The following is a 17,746-nucleotide window of genomic DNA, read 5'->3' on the forward strand; positions in this document are numbered from 1 at the left end:
GATATGAAAATAATGGAGGCTCATACCAGCTGCGGTATGCGGTCATGAAATGTATAATGCGATCCTACTTCCTAGATAGAAATGCAATCGGATTTATCCTCGGTTATACTTTTTACGCACTTCTCCATACAAACGATTTACGCATTTATTTTTAGGGTTCCGTACCTCAAAAAGGAAAACGGAACCCTTATAGGATCACTTTGTTGTCTGTCTGTCTAGAAACCTATAGGGTACTTCCCGTTGTCCTAGAATCATGTTTGGCAGGTAGATAGGTCTTATAACACAGATACAGGAATAAATCTGAAAACCGCGAATTTGTGGTTACATCATTAAAAAAAAAAAAATGTGTTTCAATTTTCAAAGTAAGTAATTCAAATGGGGTATCATATGAAAGGGCTTTACCTGTACATTCTAAAACAGATTTTTATTTATTTTTATGTACAATAGTTTTTGATTTATCGTGCAAAATGTTGGAAAGAATACCCGAGTACGGAACCCTCAGTGCGCGAGTCTGACTCGCTCTTGGCCGGTTTTTTTAAAAAGAATATTAGCATGCTATGAAAAAATTTAAAGTGTCATTTCTTGTACGATGGTACGGAACCCTTCGTGTGGGAGTCTGACTCGCAATTGTCATATGCATAATTTGTAAATAATTTCAATATTTTACAAGCTCGATTGGACATTTCCTTGGTGAAAGGTTCTACAACTGGACAACCTTGGATTTATTAAAAAGGTGTAATTAGTTTTTGCCTTTTTCAGTGGTGTTTACGTCATGTACCGGCTTCTTTGAGGAAATTTATGATCGGTTTTATGGAATATTTTGTATTTTTGGTTTTATTTATTTGTATTTATATTTTTTTGTCTCTTACTTTAATCAGTTTGCACGGTGCACTATGTTGCTTTTTTCACATAACTCAAAAAACTCATTTGTATATTTCATGTAAAAATACTATGTTACTACTTTCTTATACTACGACTGGGGCTCTACAATCGGTTTGGGAAGCAGTTTCTACTGAGAAGAGCGGGTAGGAAACTCGACATCTCAATGTTAGGTTTCCTTTTACATTTCTTAAATTGTGAACAATTGAAAGCTCAGCCGGTTACTTCCACGCAACTTTCAATTATAATAGCTTTGTTAATAAGCATGTTTTTTTACACAGTGTATAACTAGTGTAATCACAGAAAAACGTTGGAAATATATAATTTTAATTATGTTTAAAGTTTTGAACACTTGATTTGAACGCGAAAATATTATATAAACATAAAATGTAGTTAAGTAAGTAAGAACGATTTTCTTTAATCCGATAGTTGCTTTATTCGATTCAACAACAATTTGTCGGTTCATCATTGAAGAGAAATCCTCTCAAATTGATTATCTAAACGTAATTGAACATTTAAATTATTCATTAATATAGTTAAGTGTTTATAAGAAAGTTGATAAACCAGTGGGAGGTTAACCCTTTATTCGGTCGAATTCGTAGTAGATTTCAAATTTATAACATAAAAATATTTTCCCGCAGAAATTACTCTATTTTTATGCTAAAAATTGAAAATAATTTGTTGTTTACACCTTGTGCGTCATTGATCGCCTTCCGTACAGCGTGAATGTTATATACACAATGTTATATCTATAAAAATCATGATTTAATTTAATTATTGAAAACATTCAAACATCACATCATTTTATAACTTAATTCTAAGACCCTATTCCTTCATCCAGTATGCGCCCACAGCAGGACATAGGGTTTTTGGAGACCACACTTAAACATAATTGCGCTTCCCAGGAGCCCTAACCCGGTGCGGGATAGCGCGGGTGACGTGCGGGTGTGCGGTCGTCCTCGCCTCATACCCCGGTTGCCATCTCGATCTGTCGCGTACTATAAATGTCAATCGACAGGCATTTATAACTATCTTTTTTTTTGAAGTACTTGTTTACAATTCAGTCAAGCCCGTTCCGTGTTTGTCACATCGAATCAAATCGAGAAGGTCACAACCCAGGAAATAAGAAAAAGCAATCACAATAAGCAAGGACGCGATTTTCTATCTATCGACCTTTTTGTAAAGAGACTATATTTTTAAATTGGGAACTGGGAAACCATAGACAAGATACTTCGTAACTAGGATTTCTATATCATTTTAGGATTTCATAGCAAAAAAAATTAAAACAAGGAATTCTTATACTTTCTTCCAGTCTGTCTGTGTGTCATAACCGTTTTAAAAATAAGCAACAGAGCAGTAAGGTTTAAACTTTAAATACAGTTAAAGAAACCTATTACCGCTACACAGTCTATTAAGTTTAAAACAAGTGTAAATTAAAAATTTTCAACACCCCCGACAAATCATTTTCAAATAAATAATTATGTATATCTAGGCAACGTCCATCTTGACAGCTTGACATTTGTCAATTGACACTTGAATATTATGAACCTAAGGGTTATCTAACCTTCTTTTCTACAAGAAAACTAGAAAATAGCTGATAACTTTTAAACGGCTGAACCAATTTTTTTGGATTATAGCTAAGAACACTCTCGATCAAGCCACCTTTCAAACAAAAAAAACTAAATTAAAATCGGTTCATTCGTTTAGGCGCTACGATGCCACAGACAGATACACAGATACACACATACACAGATACACAGATACACACGTCAAACTTATAACACCCCTCTTTTTGGGTCGGGGGTTAAAAATTAGACTAGGTATACCTCTTGGTCCTATTAAGCCACTATTAATCTGACCTTGGTTAAAATACTTGCTTGTTGGAAAGGAAAAGATTGCCTATAGCTAAAGAAGGTTTATCTTTAAGTACTACTAGCTACATTTTGACCACATATGCAGCCGCATCCTGATTTACCATCAAACTAATATAGTTATTATGGAGTGGCAATAAGATATAATATTATATGTATGTATTTGAGTGATGCTATGCAATCTGCAGGGGCGGCGAAGGTCGCCCGGCCCAAATGTCAGCTGTGAACGGCAGGTGTACAGAAATATGTTGGGATGACGACACATAAGGACGAAGATTATTATTTTTCTCGCAGAACATCGCAGTAAACCGTGAAAGAAAACCCAAAAAATGTTCGTTTCTTTTGTTCACAGGCCTCACAACTCACAAACTATTTTACAAATCATTGTTTTTTTTTTCAGTATTTGTTGTTTTAAATACAGTATATAGTACATAGTAAATTTCATATTTCTAACTAGTTTAGTTTTTGAGATAGCCCCCGTCACAAAAATGGTCTAAGACTGATCACTTTGACGGCCCCCCATTTCCTTATTTTTAAGACAAAACAAATATTCGTACTCTACTCAATGAGCTCTAAATGCTAGGGTACGAATAAAAAAATTCCAGCTCCTTTTTCATGTATGGGAGCCCCCTTGAAAAATAATTTAATTGAATTTCTAATTCAATATTCGGTTTTGGGTCAGCGGTTCTATCAAACCGAATACCAAAATTTCAGGTTTGTAACTCATTTCGTCTACGAGCTTAGAGACCTGTGACACGCGGACAGACAGACGGACAGACAGACCGGGCACCGTTAAATAGGGCACCGTTTTTAATCTTTGGGTACGGAATCCTTAACAAAAAATGGGGAAATAATTATTTATTAGCCCCGTGTTGTGGCGATGCCTTTACCGATGTGATTGCGGCATGAGGCTCGGCGCACTGTGATGTATCGAGGGAATCGAGATTCATACCTCGCAGGCGCAGGAAAAACACAATTTATCGTAATTAATAGTCTTCCTGCAACATGGTTCCTTGGTCATTTATTATTGAATGTGTTTTACTTGCTCTTTATATAAATTTATTGAAAGCGCTCAGTGTGAAATATCGTCAAACATTGTAATTTGTAACAAGACCAAATGGCCGCCATATAAATTAAAAAGTACCTAGTTTTATATACGATGGTATGGTATGGAAACCCTCGTGTTGCAGCACTAGACCGTTTTTTTTTAAACACAGGGTAACAAAATTCCTCAAGATATACATACCTATGGGTAGATAATATTTAATGGTCAATCTTATAAAATAACTAGCTTATTGCCGCAACTTCGTTCGCGTGGACTACACATCAAACCCCTATTTTACCTCCTTATGGGCTGATTTTTCAAAAATCTTTTCTTAGCGGGTGTCTACGTCATGTCTGTTAGCCCGATTCGTCCAGTTGGTTGGACTGTGCGTTGATAGATCAGTCAGTCAGTCATTCTGTCTGTCAGTCAGTCAGCTTTTCCTTTTACATATTTATACCTACTGGTATGACTAGACAGGTTGTTTTTTATGTCAAAGTAATATGACACTTGATCCATTTAGCATTCCTGCCCTTGGCACGCGACAATTTTGCAGCGAAAGGCTTAAAACGATATAGAGCCTTAGATAATTTCGTCTCTATTACTAGGAATCTAAGGTTCAAAATAAAATGGTTATCGTGTAAACCAGTCGACCTTAAAGTGGAAAATATCTTTGGAAATAGCCAAGCGAAACTTATTTGCGTAGGCAGAGTAGACTTTCGAAATAAAAGTGATTTATTTTGCCTAGTTTTTTTTATTTTCAATTAAGTTGGTATATTTTTCCTAAAAGACAAAAAATATGTGCATCATCTAGTCATTTATAATGTAACTAGTTTATTCCCGCGATTTCGTCTGCAAGGACTATACACAAACCCCTATTTTACCTCCTTAAGGGTTTAATTTTCGAAAATCCTTAGCGGATATCTTTGTTATAACAGTTACTTATCTGCATGCCTCGTTTCAGCCCGATCCGTCCAGTAGTTCGAGCTGTGCGTAAATAGATCAGTCAGTCAGCTTTTCCTTTTACTAACCCCCGACCCAAAAAGAGGGGTGTTATAAGTTTGACGTGTGTATTTGTCTGTGGCATCGTAGCTCCTAAACTAATGAACCGATTTTAATTTAGTTTTTTTTTTTGCTTGAAAGGTGGCTTGATCAAGAGTGTTCTTAGCTATAATCCAAGATAGTCGGTTCAGCCGTTTGAAAGTTATCAGCTTTTTTCTAGTTACTGTAACCTTCACTTGTAGGGGGTGTATAAATTTTTAATTTACACTTGTATAAGTATGATAGCAGTTTGTGATCCTGTATTTTTGAATAGTCAAATGCGTGCGTTCTTTTTCCCCAACAAAAGTTTCCAATCTCACAAACCTAATTATTTCCACGGCTTATAAAAAAACAGTTATTTGCCACTAACTCGTTAACTACAACGAGAGTGAAAGATAACCGTTTGTGTTTACGGCTCAGCGGTACCGAATTGTGTATTTATTTTGGATTAAATAACGCTATTTAGGATTATAACACCGTTACTAATTGTTTAACAGTTATTTTTTATATTCGCGACTCGTTGAACAGCGAGGTTGTTTTATCAAAAGTAGCATTTACTGGTTTTAATTTAATAAAGTAAAAATTAAATATTGCCTACTCTTGGTCTACTTAATTTATCTGTCTTCATCTTTCTTTTGTAATGTAAAAGATCTACCACATTTTTAGGGTTCCCTACCCAAATCGTGCCAACGGACCTTTTCATACTGAGAGGAGACCCGTACTCTTTAGTGAGCTGGCGATGATAAGACCAAAGCAACTGGATTGAACCAGTTACACGTAATCATCGCCTTCCGATACACCGGTGAAACAGGAAGTTATTATCGGCTAACCTCAATGTTTTACAAGCTTATTAGCTATTCAAATTACTTAATAATTAATTCGGTGTGATAACGTTACTACATGATTATGGTGACTTCATTTGCTGTTTAGTATAATTTTTGTACAAGTCCGGCCAAGAAGTTACGGGTTTCTCCAAAAAGATACGCACTAAGGTGTGGGAACGCCCTTCCGGTGTTCTGAATTGAAATTCTTAAATCGTGAATAACTCAGAAATAACAAAATTTCGGATATGGTGATTTCATATGGCAAAATAAGCTGTAAATGAGTTCTACTCTCACCCTTTGCAAGCAATGTATCGCATTTCCAGTTACCCTGCATCATGAGTACTACTACTAGAAAAATCCTGCGGAAACTCTTTTTTGGGATAAAAGCTTAAGTCCCTGCAAGCCGTCCGAATAGGTTCAGTAGTTGTGGCGTGAGGAAGTAACAGACATTCAAACATGCAAACTTTGACATTCAGACTTATTAGGATATTTTTTTTTTTTTAGACGAATAGTTTCAAATTTTTTTTTGATGAAGAGTTTTTGAATTATTTTTATGACTAAAGTAAACAAGCTATCTCTAGTACGGACCTATTTCATAACTACTTATAGTATACGCTAAATGCGGGTAAAATAGTAATTAAAATATTGGTCATTGTTTTTAATTAAACCTTTAATATCGTCATTAAATTGTACGAGACATTGTGTAACAAAGATGGCCGCACTATAATTTTATTCTTGTATTAAATATTAATAGATTATTACCTACCGAATTAATTAAGTCTCATCCGATAGTTAAAGCTACGGCCACACCTGCGCAATGCGCATCATGGACGCGGGATGCGGGAGCGTCCATAACGCGTATCTATACGTGCACACCTACGTGACTACAATGCAACCTCATTTGTTATTTAGTACATTTTTGTATAAAAGCAGGCGTTACTTTGCGGAAGTATATGATCTACAAAGAATCAAAAGCTTTATTTGCTATAATCCGCTAAATTTTATTTGCAAATTCAACATTATAAGAATTCAACATTTTGGGCTTGAAGGTTTTTTATTTAGCGGATTATAGCAAATTAAGATTTTGTTTTTTTTTGTATAGTTATACATTGTTGCTGATCACTAGACGCGTGCGTCCAACTCTGCATAGTGCAGACGCGGTCGAATCGCGTTGTAGTCGCGTAGGTGTGCATGGCGCCATTAAATATTTTAGGAGAAGACGTTCTGACGTTCCCGCTTCGCAGTAACTTTGGTCGCGCCGGTCTAGACGATGCTTAAATATTTTATTAATTTATTATTCCATTAATATGCGTGCTCGTTAATGCAACAGGTTACATAACTCCAGAGCCGGAAATACTGGATATGTCACGTTTTTTACTTTTTTGTAAGAAAATGAGAGATTGTGCCGATACTTACACAAGCGTTCTTGTTTTTATCGACGGCAGATTTGCGCTTATCGATCTGATATTTGATTTATCTTATTTACAAGATTTATGTTTCGGCAACTTTTTAGTATTCTTTCATATTACTTTATAGTCAGGAGCTCTATTCCGTAAAACCTGTATCAATCATTATTACAATCGCAATTGTTGTTATTGGCTAGATTTATGCTATTGTTGTTGCAACAATGCATTGTAGACAATAGTGAGCGAGCGTCAACCAATCAGAGGTGATTGCGATCGTGACATTGTAGCTGTCATTGCGATATGCCGATTTCATCCAGGTTTGTGTATTTATGAATCCTTGATTAGCCTGCGCAAACCATCCTATTACAACTTTAGACTTGACCATTTTTTTTTTGCGCACGCTGTAAAAAGCGGCTAACCACAAAAATTAGGTTTTACTTATGGCCTAAAACCGTGGGATTTTTGAAAAAACGGATTTTGAAGAAGTCGTTGACGTAGGTACCTACCTATTTTTGATAAAACAGATTTTTTTAAATTCATTATAGGCATCTATTATGCTAGATAAAATAGAGAGCGAATAAACGTGATTTCCGACCCTTAAGACAATGTGTAGGTGTAGGTATACGACTATGAGTAAATAGTATCGAGTCACGAAGCACTAAATGTCACATAGCACGTAGTAAAGCAATTTAAAACAAATCGTCAGTTGCGAAAGCGCTCGTGACCTCCACGGCCGATATCATAACGTCACAAATGTCGTGTCGTGTCGTAAACAAAACCTGCTGCAACTTTCATGCGGTTTTTTAGTTATGTTTCAAACGCAACGCTATAAAACTATTTTTTTAAAATTAATATCTGATGGAAGGCTTCGGCCGTAGCTAGTAGCGTCACTGACCGCTTAACAGGGCTCTCTCCGTCACTCGTTTCCACTCGTTTCATACAATCGTAGTTCCAATTTCATTTGAATATTAAGCAACCAAAGTCCATGAAATTTTGCAGACATATTCTAGAAACTAATATCTGTGTCTGTGGTGTTTTAGATTTTTATAAAAATATGTAGTTTTAAAATTACAGGGGCTCAAAGATTTGTATGAAATTTTTAAGACCGCGTAACTTTGAAACCGAATATTTTAACAGAAATCTGGAAAACCACAGACATAGATATTAGTTTCTAGAATATGTCTGCAAAATTTCATGGACTTTGGTTGCTTAATATTCAAATGAAAGTGGAACTACGATTGTATGAAACGAGTGGAAACGAGTGACGGAGAGAGCCCTCTTAAAGGTTAGATATGTTTGAAGAAAAAAAAGAATGTTTTCTAAAATAACACATTACTAACTGTCACTCATAGCTATGTGATGTTTTGTCGGCCTCAACGACAGAGACAATGCTCTAGAAACCGTTATCTCTTTCTAAAGTTCGATTTGCAATATTTTCTGCCGGATACTGTATATAAAGTGAGGAATAAAATCCTAAATGAGGTGATCCGCAGAAGAACCAAGGTCACTGACATAGCCCAAACTATTAGCAAGCTGAAGTGGCAGTAGGTAAGCCATGTCTGTCGTAGAGGCGATGGCCGTAGGAGCGGGAAAGTCCTCGAGTGGAGACCGCGTATAAGCAAGCGTAGTGTGGGACGCCCTCCAACCCGCTGGACCGAGGGAGGTGGATGGATGAGGAAGGCCTATGTCCAACAGTGGACGTCCACAGGCTGATGAAGGTGATGACTGTATAAACTTACGGCTTTGGAGTAGCCGCTGCCCGCGCTGCCATCCGAGGAGTTGCTGAGGCGCCGCTCGCTGGGAGCGGGCGGCGACCACGTGGCTCCGCTGTCCGAGGGCATGGCTCACATCACTGCACTACGCACTACACTGCACGTCCTGGCGGTCCATTCTCACGTGATTACCTGGAATTAAAAAAAAATTGCTTAGTTTTGGTACTCTAGTGGCGGATGGTGGTCCCACCCAGAACCCAGGCTAGTTTCAGTCTTTATGTCATGACCATTCCATCCTATTCATTCCACCTTCATAATAAACGAAAAGCATTCCTCAAAGGCATGGCTAGGGTTTGGACTACTCTTCCACGATCTGTTTTCCTGCCAATTACAACATCACACCACCATCTTAGGCCCCATCATCACTTCCGATTAGGTGTCAAGGCATGATCAAGCGTATGCATATCCAAATTAATATTATAAACGCGAAAGTGTGTCTGTCTGCTAGCTTTTCACGGCTCCTAAGCCGATTTTCACGTTTGAAACATAGTTTGCATCTCGAAGACAGACGGGATATATACTTTTAACGTAGGTACCAACTGAATTAGTCTAAAAGACTCGGGGCAAATTGGCTGTGACAGACGGACAGACAGACACGAATGAACCTATAAAGTTTCCGTTTTCTCATTCGATCGTACGGAACCCTAAAAACGTCTAACAGTAATCGATATTAAGCACATAACATGATTTCTAAGAAAACTAATAAATCACGCTAGGTTACCAAGAAGCAATTTTTATGAATAACGCCATATAAGCACTACAACGTAAGCCGTTGCACTAGATACACTGTATAAGGCGTAAATACACGTTCACGTAATCATTACGTTTTTTGTTATTGCGTAAGTTATTGCTCTTGCTCGATTTGATAATACACGTCGTTTATATTGAAGTACATAATTAAATAATGGTTCATTTAAAAGGTAATTTGCGGTTGAACGAACTACTTAAAACTATGCAACTATATACTAAACGATAACGTAAAAATTAACCTAAATCTCTTGGCCATATTATAAGATAATGCCCGCAATTTCATCCGCGTGGATTAAGGTTTAAAAATCCATTGAGAACTCTTTGATTTTTCGTGATAAAACTTGTCTATTTCATTCTCCAGAATTTTATCCTGAAAAAATCACATCCGTTGCTCCGGCGTGTTGAATGATTAGTTTTATGATTGAAGGACAAACATACTTCATACATCACTAACAAATTCAACAATTGCCGATCAAAAAGTGTACAATGGTACCTACTTTGAATAAACTTCGAATACTTCAATCCTAATATTAATAATAATAGGTTTATTGATGCCAAATTCTTAGAATTGCGAGCATTTTTGAGATAATAATGTATCCCGCATCATCCTGGTATCTCAGGTAAAAATCTTAAGGATAAAGTATGCGTGGAAGAAGCTATGCCTGGAATTGCTTTGTGGGATAAAGTTCGGAACGAAGTTATTTGCCCAGGCTAGCACGGTGAAGAGGGAGTGAGCTAGTCATGTGTGTATCAGGTGGCCAGTGGAAAGATTTGTGGAAGACAGAAAATTGTCTTGCACAAATTGGATGCGCATAATCCAAGCCAGAAATTATTAGACCTATGTTAAAGAGGCATAATGTCCAATAGTTGTCTTGTAATGGATGATGGGTTTTACGTTCATTCGAGTTTGATTTCCCGTAGTCTTAGTGAATACTTCAATGGTGATGGCATTGTCCATGATATCATTCCCGGTTTATTACTATTACTACTAAATCACTAACGTCTCATAATAACAGTAATTGGTAACTAAGCGGAATTAATTAATTATTCTAAACCTACACAGCTAAGTAATATTTGTTTTTAGCCGGTTGTCAAGGTCAGATTAATCAGCCCGTATAAAAACTGGTAGCCAGTTTAGGGTTTAGAATAATGAGCAGAGTCTGACTAAACCGAACTACCGGGAACCGGTTAATAACGCAACCCTTGCTAGTTGGTTTATCAGCTTTGTGGATACATAATATCGTCAGTGAAGTATTAACGAATATTTTATAAGTACCTAAAGTTTTATTACTCTCCTGTAAAGTAGACTTTTTTTACCTTATTACTGTTAGAACTTCACCGACGATATATTATCTTTTCATTCGGTATTTGAGCGGTTGTTAATGCCATCGAGTAGCGATACACAGGGCAGACGCAGGTTCAAATCTTGCCGGTTTGTAATTTTTGATTATTTATTCAAAATATCTAGGGATTTCCTTCAAGTGTACGTAAAAACACTAAGGTAGCTTGCGCACTAACTCCGTCTTCCGTCATCCAAGTTCTGTCCGTCATCCGTGAGAATGCCTCGGATTCAAATCGGACATAATATGACGTATGGCAAAGATGTCCACTGAATAGCTTGGCTTTGGATTAGGGATCGGATTAGTGCGAAAGCAATGGGACAAAGTTTTTATATCCGTATTTTCGCGAATTCGGATCGCTTTTAGTATCATAAAAATTATAAATACCTTTGTAAAGCCGATTATATTATTCGGATTAGGTATGTGTTCTATCCATTTAATACAATAGTTTTCATCAACACCTTGTTGGTACTCGGCAGGTAACGTGATAACGGCGATGCGTAGTTCGGATAGTGATAACGTCGTGCAGCAAACATTGACTAACTTATCGATATGATAACACAGTTTATCTAGCTTCATCGATCAGTTCTGGTGGTTATCCATACTTACAGACAATCTGTATATATAAAAGGATATTCTCACTGACTGACTGATCTACGTATCAACGCACAGCTAAAGCTGCTGGACGGTTCGGGCTGAAAGGCATGCAGCAGGCATGCTATTATGACGTAGACATTCGCTAAGAAATAATTCTTGAAAATTCAACCCCTAAAGAGGCAAAATAAGACCACAGCGCTTTCCACTGCGCAAGGGTGGTCTGAGAATACACAGTTTCAGCAAGAATTCTATCAAAGTACAGTCAACCAGAGGAATTACAACTGTTATAAGTAATGTAGTAATGATTTCTTGCTGATTCCTCTCGGTAGAAGAGTATTCCGAACCAGAGAGGTAGAGATTCTCATGATGATTTAATAGCACCTATCAGAATAGTTTAGGTATTTGAATAAAAACTTCTATGACTATTTCAGGGCTAATATAGATCTTACGTGCTAGCCCTCCCAGGGTCTCCCAGGGTCTAACAAGTTTCAGAATTTGTTTATTACTATATTATAACGCATATTTTGTCTCTCTACATTTACGAAGCGATTGTAATTTGACCTCAGCAAACTGTTAAAGGTAAACGAGTAGGTACCTACATTACCTTCCGATTTAAAATCATTTCCATTGAATTTCAAGTTCATCAGCAGACTTCAATGAGACTACCCAAAAGACTTAAATACAGTTTACTGTTAATAAGCGGAAATAAGGTCAGATACAAAATCTATTGTTAAAGCGAGAAACAGACAAACATGCAGGATATACCAAAACATTTTTATTTTCAAATCTGATGTTTTAAATCAAGATCGTGTAAAAAAGGCATACAATCAGCGTGATTTGGCTTAAAATAATCTAATCCATGTAAAAATTGATGATGAAAAGCGTGAAATAACCAAAGGAACTGTGGCTTAAAATATTGCAGACCCTAATGAATAAGGATCAAAATTCGAATACAATCACCCAAAAGGCGACAAAGCAAAAATAGTAAAATACGAACTGCTTATAATAGAAGGTTTTATATCCGTGTATTGTGAAGAGATTGAGTTGTACCAGCAAACACAGCACTTATGCAACACAAACGGTACGAAACAACACTAATTACAGTACGACTCTCGGTTCGCAAACAACACGTAATGCGGTAACAATGTGGTACAATTTGGCTATTGAATAATAACCACACGTCCACACATCCGCTCAGCACCGCGCCGCGATTCAAACTGCGGTCGGCGGGAGATCGGCCAAACTCGCGCGCAGCGAGATCTTTCATTTCGATCGATCGATAGAGACCTATTGTTTTTTTTTTTCTGTTTCGGTTACGTTGTAATTTGTAGCCCTTTTTATTAAAGTTTCGTATTGTCCTTTTTCGTTTGTGAATTTTTATAAGTATGATTCTGATTCTACTGTAGATTTAGGTTTTACTGGCATACTTAGGACTACATTGATTGACACATCAGTCTTACTGCATTTTATGAACAGTTGCTGAACATTATATCAAACTCGTACGTAGTTTGATATTTCATTCCTTTTTTTCATTCTGGTTGTTTGGTCTTTTTTGTGAAGCCTTTTTTATTAACATGGCAAGGTCTCCAAGTTAGCTTGGTTTTTTAAGGTCGAAAATAAAGAGAGCCTATATTGCCTTTTGTGAAACCGTAACTTTACATGAAGTGACTAGCAAAATTGCTTTACCCTTGTAAAACACGACGATTCCAGTAGAATCTTCGTTGTTAAAGGGATGCCAAGAAGCCTATTTATACTTTTAAAGTTCAGATTGTTGAAATTATAAAAGAAATATCTTTGTTTGTAGCAAAAACATTTATGAGTTATGATACTATACGAGAAAGGTATAGATACTTTGGCTAATGTATTAATGATTGCTTTAAACAGCTTCATCAATAAAAAAGTAGACCATCAAGTTACGTCGTAGTAAGTAGTAGGTATTTGCAAATCAGCTTCCGGCAACACCGTTATAGTCTCCGGCCGAATGCCTAGACTTATTGAATAGTGTTCTGACATTGTACCGGAACGAAAAAAACAGTGGATTGTATCGGCGCAGAATTGAATTGGTTTTATTTTGCAAGCCTTTTGTAGTAATAAACAAACTAGACGATTTGGTAAGCCGCGATTCGCTGAGAGCCCGAAGTTATGGGGTCTAGGACCGAAAAGTTTGTGTACTTTTCAAGGCCATCAATGAACTAATGAAGACTACTAAAAGAAGTTATCAGAAATGTTGGTAACTTGGAAGGAAGATTCAAATACGTGAGGTTTTGATTCCTGTAATAAAAAGTAAAGGCTATATGGTTAGTTACAAAGGTTGGTAACTTGGTAGAGACCAGAAAGTAATTGCATGAGGCAGTTTGAAATATGTACCTGAGTTTTTAAGGGCCTGAATGAATGATTTCCAAACGTTGGTTTGAACTTGGAAGTCACTGGATAAGGAGGGTAATTTTTGAGGATGAGGTTTTGGGTTCTGAATGCCGGATCGACACCTTTTCTGTGCTATGTCGGTACCTTTAGTTCTGTTTAACTTTATCTTGTGATATAGCAACCTACGCTTTCGCAAGTAGGCCGCACCACCCCCAGTCAAGCGTAAATCTATTAAACCCTATCCGAATCCGGGACACTTTCTAAATTGTACTCTACAATACGACAGGATATAGCTCATATAGCTGCTATCGGCTGTTATCAATCAAATAGCCCTTAATAACATAGCAGTAAAGTGCAAAATGAGCGAGCACTTCCGGTCATTGTTCTAGGAGTCGGGAGAAAACGCGACCTTATTCGCAGTCGATTGTATTGAGTGCTCGCGTTTGACGGAATTAGGGTATACACGCACTGAGGAATATTTACGCGTGAATACTGAATTTATTTGTCATGGGACACAAAAATAACAAATTACATTTAAGTATCAGTAACCGATGTGCTAAAAGTCACAAAATAAAGGGATCGATAGGCAGAATAGCGAATAAATGCGAAAGTGTATGTCTGTCTGTTTACTAGCTTTCGTAGTCACTTCGTTGAACCGAATTTTGACGAACTCTTTTAGCTTGCATCTTGGAGACGGGTAAGTCTACTTATAAATAAATAAAAAGAATTTCCACGAGATATTTTTAAAACCTTAATTTCCACGCGGACGAATTCGCTGGCATCATGTAAATAAAATAAAAAATCTGTTTAGGTTTTGCTATCTCACTCCTCTTTTTCATAACAAATCATTTGCTTCTGGGCTATTTGGCATCTTTAATTCAAGCTAGTATCTTTCTCGAGGAAAAGATGTTTTTATGAGGTTTATTAATGTGCTATTCTCGAGCCTTGTCGCATTAGCCTATCAGTTGATAGCTATCTACAAACTATCAGCTTTAATGGACGAGTACAAGTGGGGCGAATGACGTATCAGGGTTGTCACACGATTGCAAGCTTCAGACATAACGCATGACTGAGTAGATTCCTGCGTAGGAGAGGGATATGATGACATGACACGAGAGCTCAGTGATTCGTCAACTTGTAACAACTGTCATCTTCTCTCACCGCTCCTCTACCGCAGGAACCTACTCAGTTATGCGCTAATATCTTTCTTGAAGGAAAAATATTATAAAGTTCATAAATATAGCAATTCTCCAGCGTTGTCACATTAGCCTATCAGTTGATAGCTATCTACAGACTACCAGCATTAGTGGACGAGTACAAATGGGACGGATGACAAATCAGGGTTGTCACTTGCAACCTTTCTACAACCTAGTCTTGGTTACCGCTTTCTGTTAGTAGTATTTTCTTGAAAGAAAGATATTATAAAGCTCATAAATGTAGCTATTCTTGAGCGTTGTCGCATTAGTGTAATCAGTTGATAGCTATCTACAAACTACCAGCATTAGTGGAGGAGTACAAGTAGGACGAATGACATGTCAGGGTTGTTACACGATTGCAACCTAGTCTTGGTAAAAAATCTATATCTATATCTTGGCCAGTTATAAAATCTCTCTTGAAGAAAAATTCATAAATGTAGTAATTTTTGTAAATGCAGATCACCTGACAGCTTTACAAATACTAGTATGTATTAGGGACCCACACAAGGGATTTTGGATTTTTATTTTGTTGTGGCAACCCTACACATAGCTGTATCTGTCGCAAAAACGCGAGCGTAACGGGACGCGCGCGCATGCCGAGCTCTTACCACTCGCTTTTTGTTGTCACACACAATATACACCATCCGACGAGTCGGAGTCATGCGACGAGTCGTAACTTGTAAATAACATTTTGCGGTAAGGTGAAAACAAAATTCAAGGCCGTACTCTTCCTAGAATTTGGACGTTTTATATGGACCTTGTATGGACTTACAAGCGTGAATAATTTAATTAAAATGTTGCAATACCTACAGTCTTCGAGCGTGGGTTTCAAATCGATTGATCGCAATCATAGAATAGTAATTTTTGATTCTGTCGTTGTAATTTTTGATTCTATCAAGGTAAGTATTGCAAAGATTTTGGTAAATTACGATTTTAGACGACTGTCCAAAAAAAGGAGTGTAGTGTTTATAGGGTTCATGTATTTATGTTTGCGAGTTTCTTTATTCCACCTAACTTCTAAATGCCTGAACTTTGGATGAATGGGGTATTATTAGAATCCTTACATCATTCCGAGTGACACTAGCTGTAACTTTTGTGAAAAATCTGAATGGCGGTTGTATGGCGCCATTTTCAAATGGGTTTTTACTTTATAGTTCATTTTTTGGCAGGGTAGTCGTATCTTTTAATTTTCTTTTAATTAATTACGACTTGTTATGAAAATTTTATTTCGAGTATTTTTCTAGAACAGGGGTCCAAGCTTTACATCTCGACATGGCGACGCGAAGAATGGCAGTCAACAAGCAAATGTAAAAGTCGCGCTATTTCTTAAACGAATAATATTATAAAATTCCCGTTAAACAGCTAAACATGGCGCCCGTTCGCACCAACAAAACAATTTTCTAGTTGTGAACGTTGATATTGGGAAACCAAAGATGCAACGCCTGGGTCTCCTTTTCTCTTGTACATAGCTGGAGTAGTACTATCACCAAACTATTCACGACAGTTAGGGAACTTCTAACAAAACTTCGAGGCGTTGTCGTCACTGGCAGGAGTCAAATGGTGGTCAAATGTTAGTACGTTTGACACAGGTAGCCCTATTATAGCCATATTTTTCAATGATTTCACGTCATCATAGACTAATATTTCTAGGACTTCTATTCAGGAGGATCCGAGAGTTCCCTCACTCTGGTTCACTCTGCTTCTAGTGTTAGTTTTTCTAGAAATACTTTTAGTTAGACTTCTAGGATAGTTCTCGTGAACTAAAAGCTGCTTGTCTTGCGCTACTTAGCCAAATGACTCTTCTTAGAGAGCTTACAGATCTTCGTTAGACGCGGACCACGAACTGCATATCTTTGGTACCCCATATCAAGGGTAAAAATACATTTTATGAGGTGGTGAGCTGCTAAAATAGCACCGACATATGTAAGACACGACACTTAGTGCCTATTCGGCGTGTTTACCGCACATTACTCTCGTTTCATTTGACCGTTTGTGGATGCCTTATAGCACTGTGGTGGCGTTATTTCAAAATTAGATGTGTGAGCAAAAAGATAAAATTATTTTTGTAAGAAGAAATTAAAATTGACACAGTTTTATGGAAAAAAGTTTTGAACCGAAAATTTCTTTAGTCGATGTAAGCCCGTCGGACGTTTCGCACCCATTCGGGGTCCTTTTTCATAGGGACTCAGCTCGCTTGCGCCTCGCGGTTGAGACACTATACTAGGCGTGTTGGGGATGGGTAAAAACTTCAAGGTCGTATCATCGACATGCTAATTTTAAAATTGCTCGGAGTGCCGATAGGTGTAAAGACTAAACCAACTTCAAGTTACTAATATCATGGACTTTTTATTTTCTATACTAAGTACGATTCATTTGAAAAAAAAAACACTGTTATTCCATAGCTTTTATTGTTAGCACCAATATAAACATAGAATAACAGACGCATATAAATACATTTCACATATGCGGAAAAACAACACGGGAGATGTTTCAAGAAAAGGAGAAAATGACTCTAAACACTCCTAATTACATAAGACACTTTCGTAACAAGGTTCATACGTCTATAGTGCGCGACAAGTTGAGATGGCAACCGGACAACCTAACCCGCTGCGGGTGACGTGCGGGTGAACAGGTGTTCCCCCGCCTCATACCCCGATTGCCACC

General features: G+C 37.3%; 1 protein-coding gene across 5 annotated transcripts in view; it reads right to left on the minus strand.

The window, feature by feature from the left end:
- LOC123876942 (LIM domain only protein 7) overlaps positions 1–17,746 on the minus strand; it is a 189,746-nt gene that overhangs the window by 87,333 nt on the left and 84,667 nt on the right. For 4 of the 5 annotated variants that reach the window (XM_045923382.1, XM_045923381.1, XM_045923379.1 and 1 more), the window contains exon 3: positions 8,803–8,967. In XM_045923382.1, coding sequence (XP_045779338.1) covers positions 8,803–8,904 — 102 coding nt within the window. In that variant the 5' untranslated portion in view covers positions 8,905–8,967. Of the gene's footprint in view, positions 1–8,802; positions 8,968–12,519; positions 12,754–17,746 lie in introns of those variants that run through there. The other variant, XM_045923380.1, reaches the window with a different exon arrangement.

The sequence above is a fragment of the Maniola jurtina genome, chromosome 22 (assembly GCF_905333055.1).
Source record: "Maniola jurtina chromosome 22, ilManJurt1.1, whole genome shotgun sequence".
Lineage (NCBI taxonomy): Eukaryota > Metazoa > Arthropoda > Insecta > Lepidoptera > Nymphalidae > Maniola > Maniola jurtina.